The sequence below is a fragment of the Carcharodon carcharias genome, chromosome 9 (genome assembly GCF_017639515.1).
Source record: "Carcharodon carcharias isolate sCarCar2 chromosome 9, sCarCar2.pri, whole genome shotgun sequence".
In the NCBI taxonomy this organism is placed as follows: Eukaryota; Metazoa; Chordata; class Chondrichthyes; order Lamniformes; family Lamnidae; genus Carcharodon; species Carcharodon carcharias.
The window spans coordinates 52,359,840-52,381,598 of NC_054475.1; the positions used below are offsets into that span (position 1 = coordinate 52,359,840).

The 21,759-nt window shown below is 43.6% G+C and overlaps 1 protein-coding gene across 1 annotated transcript in view; it reads right to left on the reverse strand.

Moving 5' to 3' along the window:
• Positions 1 to 21,759, reverse strand: part of LOC121282408 (AMP deaminase 1-like) — a 104,309-nt gene that overhangs the window by 52,241 nt on the left and 30,309 nt on the right. The window contains exons 4-7 of the mRNA XM_041196124.1: positions 9,744 to 9,928; positions 6,048 to 6,156; positions 4,169 to 4,343; positions 1,196 to 1,361 (exon numbers count right to left, since the gene is read on the reverse strand). Of these exons, the coding sequence (XP_041052058.1) occupies positions 1,196 to 1,361; positions 4,169 to 4,343; positions 6,048 to 6,156; positions 9,744 to 9,928 (635 nt within the window). The remainder of the gene's footprint in view (positions 1 to 1,195; positions 1,362 to 4,168; positions 4,344 to 6,047; positions 6,157 to 9,743; positions 9,929 to 21,759) is intronic.

The window sequence follows — 21,759 nt, forward strand, 5'->3', positions numbered from 1 at the left end:
CTTAGCATGATGGTGGTGCCACACAAAAAGATGTAGGCTGTCTTCATTGTTAAACTAAGACTTGGACTCCACAAGGACACTGCACTGAGTAAGTCTACCAATTCTGTCATGGATAGATGCATCTGCAACAAGTAGATTGGTGAGGATGAGGTCAAGTAATTTATTCCTTTGTGTTGGCTCTCTTAGCTGTCAAACTGGGCTTATGACAGTAGGTATGTCCTTTGGGACTCGGGCAGTTGGGTCAATGATGGTATTGCTGAGCCACTATTGGTGATGGACTTTCAGGTCCTCCACCCAGAATACATTCTGTGCCATTACTATCCTCAGTGCTTCTTCCAAGTGGTGTTCAACATGGAGCATCTGAGCGAGGGTAGCAGGTGGTAATCAGCAGGAAGTTTCCTTGCTCATATTTGACCTGAACACTTCAGGCTTCATAGAATCCAGAGTCAATGTTGAGGACTCTCTGGGCCACCCCCTACTGACTGTATACCATGGTGCCACCAACTTTGGTGGGTCTGACCTGCTGCTCGGGCAGGATATATTCAGGATGGTGATGGAGGAGTCTCAGCCATTGACTATAAGGTATTATTTGGTGAGTATGACCATGTCAGGCAGTTGCGCATCTAGTCTGTGGGACAGCTCTCCCGATTTTGACACAAGCCCCCAAATATTAAAAAGGACTTTGCGGGGTCAACCAGGTGTGCCTTTTCTGTGTTCAAATTGAATATCTAGGTCATAGCTGTTGTATGGTCTGTTTGGTTTTATTCTACTTACTAGTTGTTTTTGACATAACTGAGATTATTTCAGAAGACAGTTAAGTATGGTGTGGGATTGGAGCCACGTATAAGCCAGACCAGGTAAGGATGGAAGATTTATTTACCGAAAATACATTAATGAACTAGTTTGTGCAAATATTGGTTGTCCAATCCAATACCACCTGTTTTACAGCACTGCCTTATCATTGCAAATCCCCATGTTTCTCTCTTATTCCCCTTTTAAATTCTCCTCTGGTTCTCTCCATGCATCTAAAAACCTTCTCTTGTCATCAAAGCTACTGAGTTTCCCCGTCATAGTCTTCCCTAGATTCTGCCCATTTTATGACTCAGGTGAGAGAGATCCCTTCACAAGGACTGTGGAAGGGAAAGGAATGGCACTAGGTCCAAAGCTCAGTTCAATGAAGCAGAGTTAGCCTTACCCCTGATGCATAATCTCCAGTAATAGCAACTCTCTGGAACTCTGGTACGTCTGCGTACGATGGCTGCACTATCTGAATTGCTGAGGCTGCGGGTTGTGCCACTTCAGGGTCCTGGATAACCGGCACTGAAGTAGCAATTTCCTTCGCTCTCATTATTATCTTCAACCTGACATGAGGACACATTCCAAGAGTCATACCAATGTTATTTAAAACAAAGATCGGAACTTGGTTTGGAAACATATGTTACCAGCACCAGCAATTGCTTTACCACAAGACCTTTTTAGAATTGCTTAGCTGGTAAATGCATTGCCTTCCAAAGTATTAAGCCATGAGACAAGGGCTACTTAATTTCAGACCCTGATCTCAGCTGAGGCATCAGGCAGGTCATTACAATTGGGCTCACTGCCCTAGCCAATGGGTCATAAATCCCTACCCATTCACCACTGCTGGAAAATGTGGGATGGACCTCAGACGAAGACAGAATTTGGCTTAGCAGTCACGTTCCCATGATTGACTGCCTGTGTAGTCTCAGAAATGAAGAAGGGTATCTTGAGTAAGTTACCAGATGCACTACTGGCACTTGTGGAACTTAACCCCAGTGAGAGATAGTGATCCTTGGTTTGGGGAGGTGGGGGGGTGGCAGTCGGTGGGGTGAAGGATTCACCTACTTCTATGAAATCCAGACAATTGAGATCTTAGTTATTTTTCAGCAATTGATGAGAAGTGCAATGACATAACACATTGTTATTCAGGTGTTTGCCATAGATACCACTATTCAAAGAAAAACAGGGAAAAAAAAACATTGTCAAACATTCATCCCTCAACCATCATCACTAAAACAGGTGAACTGGCCATTTATCTCATTTTCCACTTGTGGGGTACCTGATGTGTGCAAATTGGTTGCCCAATTAGTCTTCATAAGAGCAATGGCTTTTCCCTCAAAAGATATTCATTGGCTCTGAAAGTACCTTAGGATATCCTGAGGCTGTGAAAGGTGCTATATGAATGAAAGATTTTCCTTCTTCACTACCTAAGCACTGTGCCCCACAATGAGAAGACACCAATAATCTGTGATTCCTACCTCAACTCTACTCTCAAAGGGAAGAGCTGAACAGTGTTATTCTATAAAAAAGGAAATGATACTCAAGCGATAAGCCTCATAGTCTACTAGCATTCAGATCAAGGGCTATGTTGGAAGGTGAATTGCTAGTATCTCAATTGTCTTGATTTCACTTTTAGAAGCTAATCTAATCTCACTTTGGAGAGAAGAGGAAACGCATGATTAATTAACAAATTATTATTAATCAAATACATAAAATGTTCATATGTGAAATCAATAGAATATTCAATAATGTCAAATATGGGTAATACTTTCCCATTGCAAATCAAATTTTATGTCTCCCACCAGCAGCTTATGTTTCACTGTATCACTTTGGTGGCGCTCTGGCACTGGGTAGAGTTCCTCCTATTCCATGAACTCCCCACACTCTCCTTGCTGCCACTCCTAGCTACTTCATAAACCACAAAGTACTGTCCTAATGTTGGGAAAACCAAAGCCATTGTTTTCAGTCTGTTCTCTGAACACCATTTCCGTCCTCTCCCTGGCAGGTCCCTGAAGCTGAGCTAAACAGTTGGCAACCTTGTTATTGCATTTGACCCCAAGATGAGCTTTCAACTACATATCCACTCCATCACCAAGCCCATTTCCAGCTTCATAACATTGGACAACTCCATTTGCTGCTGAATCCCTCATCGATATTTTTGTTCCTTCTAGGTTTGGCAATTCCAATGCTTTCCTGGTTAGCTTCCCATCTTCCACCCTACATAAACTTGTGCTATTCCAAATCTCTGCTACCCATAACTTGCACCAGATCCTGTTCACCCATCACCCCTGTGCTTGCTGACCTACATTGGCTTCCGGTCTACATAGAATATGTACAGCACAGAAACAAGCCATTCGGCCCAACCAGTCCATGCCTGTGTTAATGCACCAGTCCTTCCTCTCCCAGATTTCCTTATCTAAATCTACCATTGCAATCTATTCCTTTCTCCCACACTTGCTTGTTTAGTTTCCCTTTAAATATATCTATACTATTCACTTCAACCATTCCCTGGTAGTGAGTTCCACATTCTTGCCACTCTCTGGGGAAATGTTTCTTCTGAATTCCCTACTGGGTTTCTTGGTGACTATCTTATATTGAAGACCTCTAGTTATGCTCTTCCCAATAAGAGGAAACCTTCTCTCTGTATGCACTCTATCAAAAAAATTCATAATTTCAAAGGTCCTTATTAGGTCACCCTGCAGCCTTCTTTTTTCAAGAGAAAAGAGACCCAGCCTGTCAATCCTTTCCTGATGTGTATGCCCACCCATTTCTGGTATCATCCTTGTAAATTTTCTCTGCAGTTCCTCTATATCCTTTTTATAATATGGCACCAGAACTGCAAACAGTAGTCTAAGTGTGGTCTAACCAAGCTTCAATACAGGTTTAGCTTCACTTCCCTACTTTTCAATTCTGTCCCTCTAGAAATAAAGCCTAGTGCTTGATTTGCTTTTTTTAATGGCCTTGTTAACCTGTGGCATAACAGCTCAATTTTAAATGCCTCATCCTTGTTTTCAAATCCTTCCACGGCCTCACTGCTCCCTATCTCTATAACCCCCTCCAGCCCTACCAACCTTTTAGATCTATATGCTCCTTCAATTCAGGCCCCTTTCCCTCACCGAGTTTAATCAGTCCACCCTCGGCGATCATGCTTCCAGCTGCCTTGGCCCTAAGCTTTGGAATTTCCTCCATAATCCTTTCTCCCACTTTAAGTTGCTCCTTAAAAGCTTTTGCTCATCTATCCTAACATCCCCTCTGTGGCTTGGTCAAATTTTTATTGCTCTTGTTAAGTATCTTGGAATGGTTTGCTAAATAAAAGGCAATATACATAAATGCAAGTCATTGTTATAATTCAACTTTTGCATTTTGGAACCTTTTCTTGGTGGATTCCTTTGATTTTCTGTCAATGAAATTGTGCTGCATCTCGAGTTGCCCAATTGGACAATCATCTGCCATGTCGAATGGCGAGATCTCGTCTCTTTCATCTTCACCTTTAGCATCATGAGCGAAGACTTTCTCAGCCAAGATCCGTGCTTCTTCATCAAGTTCTAAAAAGGTTAGTCAGGTGGTTACTTAAAATAACAAGAAAGGTTAATTGATCAGCATTAAAATATTAGCAGTAGGAATGCACAGAATGACTATCAGGTGCAAGTGTTAAATGAGAGATACTTCTGTGTTCTAGGACCATAGACACTACAACTGGACTGGGGCAACTTTTAGGCAAAGGGCAAGACTTCTTGTAGAACTGCAACACTTTTAAAATATATTTTAAGAATTAATAAAGTGGTACCAATGAAGTGGATAGGACATCAAGTAAGGGTAGAGAGAGGAATTCGGGGAAGTGACTACAGACGTGGCCTAACCAATAGGTTTCAAGGAAGCTTTTGAAATTAGGAGTCTTACAGCAAGGTGGGAGGGAGACCGCTAGTCCAGATTCAGAAGCAAAGATGGTATAGGCTAGAATATAGGACTGAAGGAAGTTGTGGAAGTGGAAGGGATTCATAGACAAGAACAAGAATGTGATGGGGCAGTTGAGGTGCCAACCTCCACACTACGAGTATGTTGTTTACAACTACTTCTGCTTCTACAAATACATGAACCCAGTAAACTGCAAGACATTGGAAAGCCAATTTGTCCAAAATCAAACCAATTCTTACCGTCAGATTATAGAATTACTATGCTACAATAGAGCATTATGGAACCTACACTTACGCACATGGATTGCTTAAGGCAAATGTTAGACCAAAAGGTAAGAAATGTCAGCCACTCTATGAAGTCAATTTGTCAAGTAACTTGTCAAGTTGTTTGGTCAGGCATATCAGTTGTAAACTAAAATTATATTGAAATTATACTCAGCTGCTGAATGCTTTCTGTACTAATAAACTGTCTTCTTCTACAAGCATGTAATGAATCCACATTAAAATAACTGTTTAATCTGTAAACCTGACCAAAGACTGACAGTCTGCCAATCAAAGGCATGTACTATGCATCGTAAAAAGATCGTGTGGTCTTGATTAGTATCACAAGACAGCTCTAATGTTAGAATGTTTTATGAAGAACTGGATTGTTCCTCAAGTTGTCTGAGCCAGGCAAAGGAAACACACAATCATTTTCCAATATCCTGGGAAATCAGATGGAAACAGGAGATGTCAGCATCTGTTCCTACATCACTATAAAGGCCCCAGCACCACCAGCTACCCTTTCTTGCATTTAGCGCAGAAAGGAATAATTTCAAACAACTAGTTCAAAATAAATTGCCTAAATCTAAACACTAGTATTCATAAACAAGACACATCCTATTTGACATGGCAAATCAAACTAGTAGGACAGTTTTCAGGATTCTTCGCTGCTTTTACTTGGTTCAGCTGCTTCTTTTACTGTTCTATAGTACCAGTGAGGTAATGATGATACTCCAGCTGGCATGGGAAGTTTCAAGTCTCGCCCCCTTATGCATCTTGGTTCAATTACGTCTGTCATCCTGCTGGTTCCCCTGAAACAGTCTGTAGTGTCTTTTTGTAGTTTTATCTTCATAAATCCACTATTGGAGCAGACAAACATAACTTTACTGAAAATGAGCATTAACTGCAGTCCCTCCAACAACTTATTCTTTCCAATCTCTTGCGACAAATTTATCTTTTAGCTTCTGTGAATCTCCCTTTCTGTCCTTTCCATCCTCAGTTGTTAACTCTCCGACAGTAAAAGTTTCCTTTTTGACTCATATTCTAATTCTAATCTACTGCCTTATTCTATACCATCATACTGCCCAACCTCAAGCTTTAACTCCTCCAAGTCTGCAGGGTCATTTGCTCTCTGGACTTCATCAAGACCAGAAGTCCTCTCAATTTCTCTGGACCATATTTTCTAATTCATACACAGCAAACATGAACCAGTAAAATGCAAGACTTTGAAAAGCCAATTTATCCAAAAAATAAACCAATTCTCACTATCAGACTATAGAACCTAGACTTTTGCATAGGGATTACTTGGTACACTGATGTCATGTAATGTTCTAAGTCCCTATACCTTGTCAGATTATTAGGCATTGTTCTAACTTTCCAAATTGAATTACTGCGTCATTATGTTCTGCAGAAAACTATAATTACATTTCAATATAATATAGATAGCTAGAAAAAGATTGACTTCCTTAAGTACAACCTAAATATACAGTATTTCTGTTCCAAACAGGGATCAGTTATTGACTGGGAATAGTCTTCTGGCTCAGTAGGCAGCACCCCTGTCTCTGAGCCAGAAGCTCTGAGTTCAAGACCTATTCCAGGATTTGTTGGCACCTAAGGCGTGTTCATGATGGTAGTTCAAACAGGTTGAAAATTAGGCTGCTAATCTTTTCAACACTTGCCCAAAGGGAAGGAAAAAGTGTGTGAACAAATCAAATAAATATTGAGAGATAATGTGAAGAGTTAGTCACATCACACAATGTCAATCAAATCTGCCCAGTATAGGCATTTTAATAAGAATTAATAAGTTGTATTTCTCTCTGGCAAATACCCACTTGTGATCAATGTATGGATTAAACCACACATGATTACAGAAAGCAAATTGTATTCCTAACATAAATAAAAGCAAAAATACTGCGAATGCTGGAAATCTTATGCACATGGATTCCTAACTTAACGAGTCATGTTAAAGGCTCCCCTCTAAGCCTCTGAAAACAGGTTCAGCTCAATGCAAACATTTTCTCACTTCAGTCTTTGGTGTAGATTCACTCACAATGCTTGGGAATGTTTTGTACCTGGCTTCTTGACTTTAGACATCTTGGCTTAATTGTAATTCTCAGTGATGTCCCTGCCTGAGGCAGAACGCAGCAGTGGTGGTTGAGTGTTGATCTGAGGCTCTTGCACACTGTTGGGCAGCTCCTTGATTGCTACTTGATCTCACCTGGCCCTCTCCTATAAAAGGCTGGAAGTATTTATACATGTAGCTATTTCTGGAGGTGCTGTGTGATAGATACTGCTATGTAGTTACTGGGTTACCATCCTGAACTTAGAAAATATTTTTATTAGATTTTCTCCATCATATAAATTAGTGCTGGTTAAAGGATTTAATCTCATCAACCAGAACCAGGGTTTGAGCATGTTACCCAGGCTGACAATTGCAGGAGGAGTCGGTCTACCTGCAGAGGAGCGTGTGTTGGTACATGGATGGGGTTAAAGAAGGAAAAGTGGTCTCATGTTGGGAACCTGTCGTGAACCCGCTAACTTCAACATTTAACCCCTGCACCTTTTGAGTTGCTAGGAAGCTCCTAGACGGATTGGATGTATTGACAAATTAAATATGCAAAAAGGCAATAACTGAAGATTCAACTCTGTATTCTGGCTTTAACTGCCAACACATGAATTTTCCGAGCTGTTTGAAACCCGCTGGGGTCAACAAGACGAAAGGGCAGAGAGGATTAACGACTGACAGGCTGGAAAACCTTTAAATAGTGAACCAGGACAGCTGCTTCCCTGTTGAAGTGAGACTTTCGCTCACTGGGTAGCTAACAGAAGCTCAGCTTTCTGACCCAGCAACAGTGCCTTGAGGAGGCTCTTTGGGCAGATTATCACTTATATCTCCAACCTCCTGTAATAAGCCTCCCTGTTCAGCCCATGAGGTGGCCACACATTGTCAGTGGCCATTAAGGTGACCACAGCCCTGAATTCCTTCGCCTCTGACCCCTTCCAGCTGTATTCTGGTGATATCTACAGGATTTCACAATCCTCCTGCACAAGTCAATATATCTTATCGCCATCATCCAGGGCCACCTGCAACTTTGCAACTGATGAGGTCAGTCAGAATGAGAGGGCCCTGAGATTTTCTGCAATGGCTGGATTCCCACAACCCAGGAAACCATAGATTGACCCCACACGGCAATCAAGATACCCTCAGATCACTCAGAAGTATTCATAAACTGAAAGGGTCTCTACTCCATTAATGTGCAACTGGTATGTAGCCACCAGAAGATTATCATACATGTCTGTGCAAGATATCCAGCAAACTGCTATGATGCCTTCATTCTGTGACACTTAGATCTTCTGCAAGCAGAATCAGTGGATGGCTGCTTGGAGACAATGGATACCCTCCAAAGATGTGACTGATAACACTTTGAGAAACCCCATCAGTGATACACAGGAAGCTTACAACAGAAGATGCTCAAGGGCAAGAGTGGTCACTGAGCAGGGTATTGGCTACTAAAGATGTGATTCAGCAGTCTGCTCTGATCTGGAGGCACCCTTCCATATGCACCAGCTAGGCTCTACAGAATGAAAGTCGTGTGTGCAACATGGTGAAGCAGAGAGGACTGGAGCTGCAGGTGGAGGAAGATGATAAATGCTCTGCCCCCCTCAGAGTAGGAGGAGGAAGCGAAGGAGGAGTAGGAGGAAGAGCTGGATGTCACCAGGGTTCCTGCAACCTAGCTGTCAGAGTAGCCCAGGGTGACCTCATACAGGCACAATTCAGTAAATCCGAGGCACTGCAGCCATGTAGCTCATCAATGACCCATCAACGCCCAACTCAGCCTCCCAACTCAAAGTATTCCCACAGTCAGTAATCCTTCCATTTTAGTGACACCTTGCCTTCTTCTTCTATCATCCCATTTACCTCAAGGTTGATGCCCACATGGCAGACGAGAAGCAACAATGGAGATGACTGGACAAAGGAGGCTTCAAATAAAGTTTATGGCACATAAGCATTTACAATGATTTTGATACATTAACAGACTTAAAACACTCAAGTGATATCCCTAGTGAAAGTCTTTTTTCCTATTATGTCTAGGCAGTACTACTTCAGTGGCTTCGGCAGCTCTGGAGACAGGCTTCACGTTCCCCTTCTCTAAAGGCTGAAATGCCTGTGGTGAATGTCCTCTGGGTTTTAGAGCCTGTGAGGCCCCACCAAAAATTGCCCCACTTGCACATGTGCAGGGGCAGACTCAGTTATTAGGGCAGGATGCAGCAAGTAAGGTTCTGACTGAGGTGGGGTCGAGGGTGCAGGTTGGGAGCAATGGGAGCTCCTTGTGCAGAACATCTGCGTTTTTCTGCATTTTCCCTCTCATGACTCACCAGCACTTCCCTGCTAGCCAAGAACTGGTGTGCACTTTGCTGCAATTCTGTGAGGCGCTGGAAAAAAAAGGTGAGACTTTCCTTCAGCCCATTTAAACTGACAGACTGGGTGCTCAGGGTGCATGCAGGTGGGCCTCAGTTCAAAGGCCTGACACAGCACAGCACTCATGCTAGAAACAGACTCCTCCAATCTCTCTCCAGTCATTTGCATTGCTTCTAGAAAGGCTGAGAGAACCTCACACATTTTCTGCTGCATCTCCAGAATGTTCCTCTTCATTGATGATCTCTCAGGCTCAGCACCTGTGTCCAGCTGATCGGAGCTTGGAGTGTCCAGCACTCTCCCATGGGGATTCTGTAAAGATGAACCTGTGTCCAGCACCTCCTCCTGCTCACATGTGATGTGTTCTGGCCATATGACAGTGTATCCATCTGTGTTGGAAGCCCAACCAAGTTGTGTGTATCTAAGCTGGTGGAGGATGCACATGAGTGGTGTGAAGGTGCTTCCTCAGACTGCATGACCTCCTTCAAGGGTTCCTCAACCTCCTCCAGCAACATCTCCAATGTCATGGTTGAAGGATCTATGGGAGGTGACAGACACAAATTAGAACTGACAAGTGAAAATTGCAGATAATCGTATTTCAGTTACAGGTGACACCACATCAACATGAGTGAGAGAATGTGAGCCATGTGGCTGTATACGATATTTAATTCTGTCACCAAGTATCTGGGAGATCCCCATCTCTCCATCTCCAATGGTCATGTACTCCAACACTCTGCTGATTTCTAGTGCCTACTCCATATCAGCTAGGGCGATGATTACTGGAAGGTCAGTCCTGCCGCTCCTTCCCCAGCAAGGAGTGGATGCAGGGATTTTTAAGTATGAGTAATGGATTGTAATGAGAGGATTGGTAGGCAAGATTTGTAGAGGGTATCTGTGATGGAGCGGTGATAGATGGCAATGAGGGCGGGTGTCAGTGGTGACTGTTCTGATGGAGATGTGAGGAGGTGCCTGGTGAGAGGGGGATAGATGGAGCTGCAAGGTGTGTTCTTCTGAGCTGTGATGTTTAGGAGAAGGCTGGTGAAATCAGAGTGAAGGGGTTGGCACCTGAATATGGCATCTGTTTAACTTTCCTGCCCCGATGGGGTCATTGAACTTCTTTCAGCACTGTATCCAAGAGTGGGGGACTACACACTCCTGCAGTTCACCTCACTTCCAGTCATGCCAGCTACATTTCAAAGACTAGCCTCTCCTCTGCTAGGAAGAACAACTCCCTGCGGGTGGGGGTGTGGGGAGAGAGGGGGGGGGTTGTTGGGGTGTGTTGAGGGTGCTTCCACATTGAGACTCTATCATTACGGTTGCAGCCTGTATCCTGGTAGTTGTCATATGCATTCACTGTGACCCTGTTAGCGTTCCTGTAAATAGTAAGGCTTCATCAGTCGGTTGTGGGTTGTCATCATGAGGTGAGAGGACATTAAAGGCAGCAGTTAACATGTGGCATCACATTATATGTGGCATCGAGGTATCCTCGCAAAGTTGAAGAAGAGAGGAATTGGGGCAAGATTCTCCATTGGTTGGAGGCAGACCTAGCACAAAAGAAGATGGTTGTGGTTGTTAGAGGCCATCCATCTTAGCCCCAGGACATCATTGCAGGAGTTCTATAGAGTAGTGTCCTTGGTCCAACCATCTTCAGCTGCTTCATTAATGACCTTCCCTTTATCATATTGTCAGAATTGAGGATGTTCATTGATGATTACAAAATACTTAGTACCATTCATGACTCTTCAGGTGCTGAAACAGTCTGTGCATGCATGCAACAAGTTCTGGAAAATATCAAGTAGTAACTGGCAAGTATTTATTTTCTTATTCTCTCATGGGATGTGGGCATCACTGGCAAAGCCAGCATTTGTCATCCATCCCTAATTGCCCTTGAACTGAGTGGCTTGCTAGGCCATTTCAGAAGGCAGTTAAGAGTCAAACACATTATTGTGGATCTGGAAACATATGTAGGCCAGATCAGGTAAGGAAGGCAGAGTTCCTTTCCCAAAGTAGATGAATGAACCAAATGTGTTTTTACAACAATCGATTATGGTTTCATGGTCATTTAATTTGATAAAGTGCGACATCAAAAATTATTGCAGAAATTAAAAGCGCACGGGAGAGACTTATCCGCCCGTGAGTGGGGGGGGGGGCAGTGTGCAGGGACGGGTGCGGGCGGGCACAGACCAGATCAGTGCCACTGGTCGGGTCAGCGCCGCCATTTTACGTGGTGGGCCAATTAAGGCCTGCCCAGTGTGATGCACACCTGGAAGCGCTAAGCGCTCCCTGTACAGGCAGGGGAGGGGTTCTCTGAGTCAGGAGTGCGAGGCATGGAGGTGCCTCAGGGAGATAACTTTTAAGTTTTAAAAGTTTTAATAAAGAAAAAAAAATTTAAGACATGTCCCCTGACGTGAAAGTGTCACATGAGCTGGGACATGTCAATGAACTTTAATGAAAAAATGTTTTTAACTTATAAACCCTTCATAAAATCTCATCCTGGCCAAGGATGAGATGCCATGAAAAATGCGAAGGCCACCTGGGCTCTTCGCCTGTCCGCCATCCTTAAGGTTGGACGGGCAGCTTTCTCAATAGCCTTAATTAGTTAATTAATGGCCTTAACAGGACTTTGGCAGCTTGGAGGGTTTGCAAACAACTCGGCTGCGCGCCTGCTGAACTGAAACTGTCACCTTGCATCATTTTACGCTTCAGCAAGCAGGACCCATCCCTGCCCCTGCTCATCGAGCTGAAAATTCTCCCCATGGTGTAGGAGGTAACATATTGGCACGGATAGAAGATTGGCTAGCTAACAGGAAGCAGAGAGTTGGCATAAATGGGTCCTTTTCTGGATGACAGGATGTGATGAGTGGTGTGCCACAGGAATCAGTGCTGGGACCTCAAATTTTTACATTGTACATAAATGACTTGGATGAAGGGACTGAAGGAATGGTTGCTAAATTTGCTGACATCACAAAAATAGGTAGGAAAGTAATTGTTAAGAGGATGTAAGGAGACTGCAAAGTGACATTGATAGGATAAATCAGTGGGCAAAGATCTGGCAAATGGAGTATAATGTGGGCAAATGTGAAATCATTCATTTTGGCAGGAAGAATAAAAACAAAGCTTTTCATCTAAATGGTGAGAAATTGTAGAGCTCTGAGATTCAGAAGGATAGGGTGTCCTAGTGCATGAATCACAAAAGGGTAGTATACAGGTACAGTGGATAATTAGGAAAGCTAATAGAATGTTATCACTTATTGCGAGTGGAATTGGATTACAATTAAGGGAGGTTATGCTTCAGTTGTACAGGGTATTGGTGAGACCACATCTGGAGTATTGTGTACTGTACTGGTCGCCTTATTTAAAGAAAGATGTAAATGCGTTAGAATTAGTTCAGAGGAGGTTTACTAGATTAATACTGGGAATGGACGGGTTGTTTTATGAGGAAAGGCTGGACAGTTAGGCTTGTACTCACTGGAATTTAGAAAAGTAAGAGGCGACTTAATTGAAACCTTTAAGATCCTGAAGGGTCTTGACAGGGTGGATGTGGAAAGCATATTTCCTCTTGTGGGTGAATCTAGAACTAGGGGTTACTGTTGAAAAATAAGGGGTTGCACATTTATGACAGAGATGAAGAAATTGTTTTCCTCTTAGAGGGTTCTGAGTCTTTGGAACTTTCATCCTCAAAAGGCAATGGAAGCTGAGTCTTTGAATATTTTTAAGGCAGAGCTGGATAGATTCTTGATTAACAAGGGAGTGAAAGGCTATGGGGCTAGGCAGGAATGTGGGGTTGGGGTTACATTCAGATCAGCCATGATCTTATTGAATGGCAGAGCCATTGAGGGGCCAAGTGGCGTACTCCTAGTTTGCATGTTTGTCACCATTACTGAGACTAGCTTTATATTCAAGATTTATTAATTTAATTTAAATTCCAACAGCTGCCATGGTGGGATTTGAACCTATGTCCCCCAGGAAATTAGCCTGGGCCTCTGGATTACTAATCCAGTGACAGTACCACAATGCCACCAGCTCCCCTGTCTCCCCCTATTCATGACACACAATTGCCAGGCAATGACCATCTCCAACAAGAGAGAACCTAATCATCTCCCTTTGATGTTCAATGGCTTTACCATCTCCCAACATCTTAATGTCCAGAAACTGAACAGGGCCAGCCACATAAATACTGTAAATACAAGAACAGATCAGAGACTGGGAATTCTGCAGCGAGTAACTCACCTCCTTACTCCCCAGAGCCTGTCCACCATCTACAAGGCACAACTCAGGAGTGTGATGGAATACTCTCCACTTGCCTGGATGTGCGCAGCTTCAACAACACTCAAAGAGCTCAATGCCATCCAGGACAAAGCAGCCTGCTTGATGGGCACCCCACCTCTGAAACATTCATTCCGTCCACTACCATCGCCATGTACAAGATGCTCTGCGGCCATTTGCCAAGTCACCTTCGACAGCATCTTCCAAACTCACAACCTCTACCACCTAGAGGCCGAAGACCACAGATGCATGGGAATACCACCACCTGCAAGTTCCTTTCCAATTTCAATATATTGGAAATATATCGTTTTTCCCTCACTGCAGCTGGATCAGAATCCTCGAACTCCCTTCCAAACAGCACTGTGCATGAACCTACATGGACTGCAGTTGTTCAAGAAGGCAGCTCATCACCACCTCAGTTAGGCTAGCTTGTTAAGTAGAGAACTGCCTGGAGGCAATTAGGCTAATATGGGAATTCAGTGCACGGAGGGGGGAAGAGGTGTGGTGTACAGATGACATCACAGGAAAACCGTAAGTTCTTTGATTGGTAAGAAACTGCTGTTAGGGAATGTCTTTAAATAGCTGTAAATTAGAAAAGCATATTATTTTTAAAGAAATAGGTGCTTAGATTTGAGTAAGAAATGCTAGGAATAAGATGTCAGGGCCAATAAGTAAAGTAATATAAGTAAACCAAAGTAAAATAAAGTTAACATAAGAGAAGTAAAGCTAAGGCATCTCATTCATGTGGAATGCGTGTCCTGGAATATGTGGTAAGTCATGGACATTACTGATGACGTAGGCGGCCAATATGCAGCAAGTCCTGTCAGCTGCAGAAACTTGAGCTCCACGGTTTGGTGTTTGAACGGTGGCTGGAGTCAACGTGGCGCATCTGTGGGGCTGAGAGCTACATGGATAGCACATTCAGAGAGTTGGGCAATCTACAGCTTAGGAACATGGTGACAGGTAGGGAATGAGTGACAGCCAGGCAGTCCAAGAGACCAGGCAGGTAATGCAGGAGTCCTCTGGGATCCTGCTCGTGAATCAGTTTTTCATTTTGGATACTGGTAAAGGTGTTGGTTCCTCAGAGGAGTGCAGTTAGATCCAAGTTTGTGGCACCATGAGCGGCTCGGCTACACAAGAGGGGGGGAAAAGAAATGAAGAGTAATAGTGATGGGGGGTTCATTAATTAGGGGAGTAGACGGGGGTTCCTGCAGCGGTAGACATGACTCCAGAATGGTATGCTGCCTCCCTGGTGCCAGGATCAAGGATGTCACCGAGCAGCTGCAGGATATTCTTCTGGGGGAGGGTGAACAGCCAGAGGTTGTGGTCCACGTTGGTAGCAATGGCTTAAGTAAGAAGGGTGATGTCATCCTGCAGACAGAATTTAGGGAGATAGGTAGAAAATTAGCAAGCAGGACCTCCAAAGTAGTAAATTCCAGATTACTCCCAGTGCCACGTTAAAGTGAGTACAGAAATAGGAGGATAAGGTTGATGAATGCATGGCTGGAAAGATAGTGCAGGGGGGAGGGTTTTAGATTCCTGGGACACTGAGACTGGCTCTGGCGAAGATGGCACCTTTACAAGCTGGCGCTGAGTTCCTTGTGGGGCGTTTTGTGAGAGCTTTTGGGGGACTTTAAGATAACTTAGCAGGGGTGTAGGAACCAGGTTCGAATATTAGAGAGCAATACCAAGATACACAAAATACTGGGAGGGCCAGAAAGCACTAGTATGGAGAATAGTAAGTTAATAGGTGGAGTCGGAGTAATGGAAAAAGTAATGAAATCTAAAGCAGGGTTACTATATGTGTGTGAAAGCACAGATATAGTAAATAAGATTGTTGAGTTACAAGTGCAGATTGCCATGCGGAATTATGATATTGTGGTAATAACAGAGATCTGGCTCAAAGGAGGGCAGGACTGGGTACAAGTTATTCAAGAAAGGGCAGGAAGAAAAGGAGCAGGGGTGGCGGTATTAGTTTATGGAGAGCATTGCAGTGCTGGAGAAAGAGGATGTCCCAAATGTTCAAGGACAAAATCAATTTGGCTGGAGCTAAGGAACAAAAAGGATGCAATTACATTGCTCAGTGTAGTCTAGAGGCCACCAGCTAGTGGGAAGAATGTACAGGAACAAATCTGCAGGGAAATTACAAAGAGATTCAAACATTATAGAGCAGTTATAAATGGGGACTTTAATTACCCAAATGTAGACTGGGATAGTGGTAGTGTAAAGGACAGAGTGGGCAAGAGTTCCTATAGTGTGTTCAGGACAATTTTCTACAGCAGTATGTGTCCAGTCCAACAAGAAAGGATGCACTGTTGGACCTGGTTCTTGGAAATGAGGTTGGCCAAGTAGATCAAGTGTCAGTGGAGGAACATTTAGGAGATGGTGATCATTGTATCATAAGATATAGGATGACAGTAGAAAAGGACAATAGACAATCAAGAGTAAGAGTAAAAAACTGGGGGAAAATCAACATCAATGGGGCAAGAACAGAGCTGGGCCAGATAGACTGGAACCAAAGGTTGGCGGGAAAAACTAGCTGAGCAATGGGCTACCTTCAAAAAAGAAATGGTTCAGGCACAGTCAAGGGACATTAGCTAAAAATGAAAAGGTAGGGCAAACAAATCCAGAACTCTATGGATGAACAGGAGATAGAAATTAAGATAAAGAAGAAAAAGTGTGCTGATGACTGGTGTCAGGTCAAAAATACAATTAAGAAGCAAGCTGAATACAGAAGGTTCAGAGGAGAGGTGAAGAAGTAAATAAGAAAAGCGACAAGGGGTTATGAGAAAAGTCTAGCAGCCAACATAAAGGGGAATCCCAAAATCTTCTATAGGCACATAAACAGTAAAAGGGTGGTAAAAGGAGGAGTAGGGACCGATTAGGGACCAAAAAGCGGATTTCACATGGAGGCAGCAGACATGGCTGCGGTGTTAAATGAATACTTTGAATCAGTCTTTACCAAGCAAGCAGATGCAACCAAAGTCATGGTGAGAGGAGGAAACTCTGTCACTAGAAGGGCTCAAAATTGATAAGGAGGAGGTATTGGATAAACTGTTGGTATTTATAGCTGACACGGCACTGGATGAGATGTATCCAAGGATATTGAAGAAAGTGAGAGTGGAAATTGCAGGGGCACTGGTCATAACCTTTCAGTCTCCCCTAGACTCAGGGGAGGTACCAGAGGACTGGGGAATTGCAAATATTATGCACTGGTTCAAAAATGTTGTAAGAAAAAGCGCAGCAAGTACAGACCAGTCAGTTTAACTTCGATGGTGGGGAATCTTCTAGAAACAATTATTCAGGATAGAATTAATAGTCACATGGAAAAATGTGTGTTGATTAGGAAGAGCCAGCATGGATTTCTTAAGGGAAAATATTATTTAACTAACTTGGCGGAGTGTTTTAAAGAGGTAACTGTGGTAAAGTGAGGTACCCTGTCCCTTTAAGAGAATGCAAGTGTACTGATCACATGTCAGCACTGATGAATCACTGTACAGCGTGGGCAATTGGGAACTGGAAATCTAGTTCTGGAGGTTTCTTGGTGAGCACGTATGATCTGGTGCTCTGCTCTGTGTCTCAATAAACCGTCACTGTTTATTCTTACATCAGTCTCTCCCCATTATTAATTGCAAGCAGCAATTGATGAGAACACAGGGAGGTGTACAGATAGAGTTCGGTTGGCCAATGAACTCATTCAACCAAGACATAAAAGTAGTGACGAGGATAAAAACATTGCAAGGCCCCTGGGTGTAAACCCACAAGACAGGTGAGCAAAGCATTGGAAAGAGCATCTGTACTTACCAAGTCAAATAGGTGACAGCTGGCAATCAGAGCAGCAAGCAATGCTGCAGTTTAAAAATAAAAAACAACCCTGCAGAATCACGATCACGGGGATTCGGCCAAAACTCAAAAACCCAGCAGAGAAAAGCCGACAGCTGCAGAGAGAGAGTTTTAAAAAAAGGTAAAAGCAAAAAACTGCGGATGCTGGAAATCCAAAACAAAAATACCTGGAAAAACTCAGCAGGTCTGGCAGCATCTGTGGAGAGGTGCACAGTTAACATTTCGAGTCTGCATGACTCTCCCTCCTCAGTTGTTCACTGTCCGACAGTAAAAGTTTCCTTTTTGACTCATATCCCAATTCTAATCTACTGCCTTATTCTATTCCACCTTCCTGCCCAACCTCAAGCTTTAACTCCTCCAATCTGCAGGTCTCTGGACTTTATCAAGACCAGAAGTGCCCTCAATTTCTCTGGACCATATTTTCTAATTCATACACAGCAAACATGAACCAATAAAATGCAAGACTTTGAAAAGCCAATTTATCCAAAAAATAAACCAATTCTCACTATCAGACTATAGAACCTAGACTTTTGCATAGGGATTACTTGGTACACTGATGTCATGTAATGTTCTAAGTCCCTATACCTTGTCAGGTTATTATGCTGTGTTCTAAGTTTCCAAATTGAATTACTGTGTCATTATGTTCTGCAGAAAACTATAATTCCATTTCAATATAATATAGATAGCTAGAAAAAAATTGACTTCCTTAAGTACAACCTAAATATACAGTATTTCTGTTCCAAACAGGGATCAGTTATTGACTGGGAATAGTCTTCTGGCTCAGTAGGCAGCACCCCTGTCTCTGAGCCAGAAGCTCTGAGTTCAAGACCTATTCCAGGATTTGTTGGGCACCTAAGGCGTGTTCATGATGGTAGTTCAAACAGGTTGAAAATTAGGCTGCTAATCTTTTCAACACTTGCCCAAAGGGAAGGAAAAAGTGTGTGAACAAATCAAATAAATATTGAGAGATAATGTGAAGAGTTAGTCACATCACACAATGTCAATCAAATCTGCCCAGAAGCATTTTAATAAGAATTAATAAGTTGTATTTCTCTCTGGCAAATACCCACTTGTGATCAATGTATGGATTAAACCACACATGATTACAGAAAGCAAATTGTACTCCTAACATAAATAAAAGCAAAAATACTGCGAATGCTGGAAATCTTATGCACATGGATTCCTAACTTAACGAGTCATGTTAAAGTCTCCCCTCTAAGCCTCTGAAAACAGGCTCAGCTCAATGCAAACATTTTCTCATTTCAGTCTTTGGTGTAGATTCACTCACAATACTTGGGAATGTTTTGTACCTGGCTTCTTGACTTTAGACATCTTGGCTTAATTGTAGTTCTCAGTGATGTCCCTGCCTGAGGCAGAACGCAGCAGTGGTGGTTGAGTGTTGATCTGAGGCTCTTGCACACTGTTTGGTCTGCTCTTTGATTGCTACTTGATCTCACCTGGCCCTCTCCTATAAAAGGCTGGAAGTATTTATACATGTAGCTATTTCTGGAGGTGCTGTGTGATGGATACTGCTATGTGGTTACTGGGTTACCATCCTGAACTTAGAAGATATTTTTATTAGATTTTTTCCATCATGTAAATTAGTGCTGGTTAAAGGATTTAATCTCATCAACCAGAACCAGGGTTTGAGCATGTTACCCAGGCTGACAATTGCAGGAGAGGACATCTTCCTGCAGATGACCGTGTGTTGGTACATGGATGGGGTTAAAGAAGGAAAAGTGGTCTCATGTTGGGAACCTGTCGTGAACCCGCTGACTTCCATATTTAACCCCTGCACCTTTTGAGTTGCTAGGAATCTCCTAGACAGATTGGATGTATTTACAAATTAAATATGCAAAAAGGCAATAACTGAAGATTCAACTCTGTATTCTGGCTTTAACTACCAACACATGAATTTTCCGAGCTGTTTGAAACCTGCTAGGATCAACAAGGTGAAAGGGCAGAGAGGATTAATGACTGACAGGCTGGAAAACCTTTAAATAGTGAACCAGGACAGCTGCTTCCCTGTTGAAGTGAGACTTCTGCTCACGGGGTAGCTGACAGAAGCTCAGCTTTCTGACCGAGCAACAGTGCCTCGAGGAGGCTCTCTGGGCAGATTATCACTGATATCTCCAACTTCCTGTAATAAGCCTCCCTGTTCAGCCCATGAGGTGGCCACACATTGTCAGTGGCCATTAAGGTGACCACAGCCCTGAATTCCTTCGCCTCTGACCCCTTCCAGCTGTATTCTGGTGACATCTACAGGATTTAACAATCTGCCGCACACAAGTCAGTACATCTTATCGCCATCATCCAGGGCCACCTGCAACTTTGCAACTGATGAGGTCGGTCAGAATGAGAGGGCCCTGAGATTTTCTGCAATGGCTGGATTCCCACAACCCAGGAAACCATAGATTGACCCCACACGGCAATCAAGATGCCCTCAGATCACTCAGAAGTATTCATAAACTGAAAGGGTCTCTACTCCATTAATGTGCAACTGGTATGTAGCCACCAGAAGATTATCATACATGTCTGTGCAAGATATCCAGCAAACTGCTATGATGCCTTCATTCTGTGACACTTAGATCTTCTGCAAGCAGAATCAGTGGATGGCTGCTTGGAGACAATGGATACCCTCTAAAAATGTGACTGATAACGCTTTGAGAAACCCCATCAATGATACTCAGGAAGGATACAACAGAAGATGCTCAAGGGCAAGGGTGGTCACTGAGCAAGATATTGGCTGCTAAAGATGTGATTCAGCAGTCTGCTCTGATCTGGAGGCACCCTTCCATATGCACCAGCTAGGCTCTACAGAATGATGGTTGTGTGTGCAACATGGTGAAGCAGAGAGGACTGGAGCTGCAGGTCGAGGAAGATGATAAATGCTCTGCCCCTCTCAGAGTAGGAGGAGGAGGAGAAGGAGGAGGAGGAGGAAGAGCTAGATGTCACCAGGGTCCCTGCAACCTAGCTGTCAGAGTAGCCCAGGGTGACCTCATACAGGCACAATTCAGCAAATCCGAGTCACTGCAGCCATGTAGCTCATCAATGACCCATCAACACCCAACTCAGCCTCCCAACTCAAAGTATTCCCACAGTCAGTAATCCTTCCATTTTAGTGACACCTTGCCTTCTACTTCTATCATCCCATTTACCTCAAGGTTGATGCCCACATGGCAGATGAGAAGCAACAATGGAGATGACTGGACAAAGGAGGCTTCAAATAAAGTTTATGGCACATAAGCATTTACAATGATTTTGATACATTAACAGACTTAAAACACTCAAGTGATATCCCTAGTGAAAGTCTTTTTTCCTATTATGTCTAGGCAGTACTACTCCAGTGGCTTCGGCAGCTCTGGAGACAGGCTTCGCATTCCCCTTCTCCAAAGGGTGAAATGCCTGTGGTGAATGTCCTCTGGGTTTTAGAGCCTGTGAGGCCCCACCAAAAATTGCCCCACTTGCACATGTGCAGGGGCAGACTCAGTTATTAGGGCAGGATGCAGCAAGTAAGGTTCTGACTGAGGTGGGGTCGAGGGTGCAGGTGGGGAGCAATGGGAGCTCCTTGTGTAGAGCATCTGCGTTTTTCTGCATTTTCCCTCTCATGACTCACCAGCACTTCCCTGCTAGCCAAGACCTGATATGCACTTTGCTGCAATTCTGCGAGGCGCTGGACAGAAAAGGCGAGGCTTTCCTTCAGCCCATTTAAACTGACAGACTGGGTGCGCAGGCCATTAGTGCATGCACTCGGCTGCCTGCTGCATCTGATGCTTCATGCAGGTGGGCCTCAGTTCAAAGGCCTGACACAGCACAGCACTCATGCTAGAAACAGACTCCTCCAATCTCTCTACAGTCATTTGCATTGCTTCTAGAATGGCTGAGAGAACCTCACACATTTTCTGCTGCATCTCCAGAATGTTCCTCTTCATTGATGATCTCTCAGGCTCAGCACCTGTGTCCAGCTGATCGGAGCTTGGAGTGTCCAGCACTCTCCCATGGGGATTCTGTAAAGATGAACCTGTGTCCAGCACCTCCTCCTGCTCACATGTGATGTGTTCTGGCCATATGACAGTGTATCTATCTGTGTTGGAAGCCCAACCAAGGTGTGTGTATCTAAGCTGGTGGAGGATGCACATGAGTGTTGTGAAGGTGCTTCCTCAGACTGCATGACCTCCTTCAAGGGTTCCTCAACCTTCTCCAGCAACATCTCCAATGTCATGGTTGAAGGATCTATGGGAGGTGACAGACACAAATTAG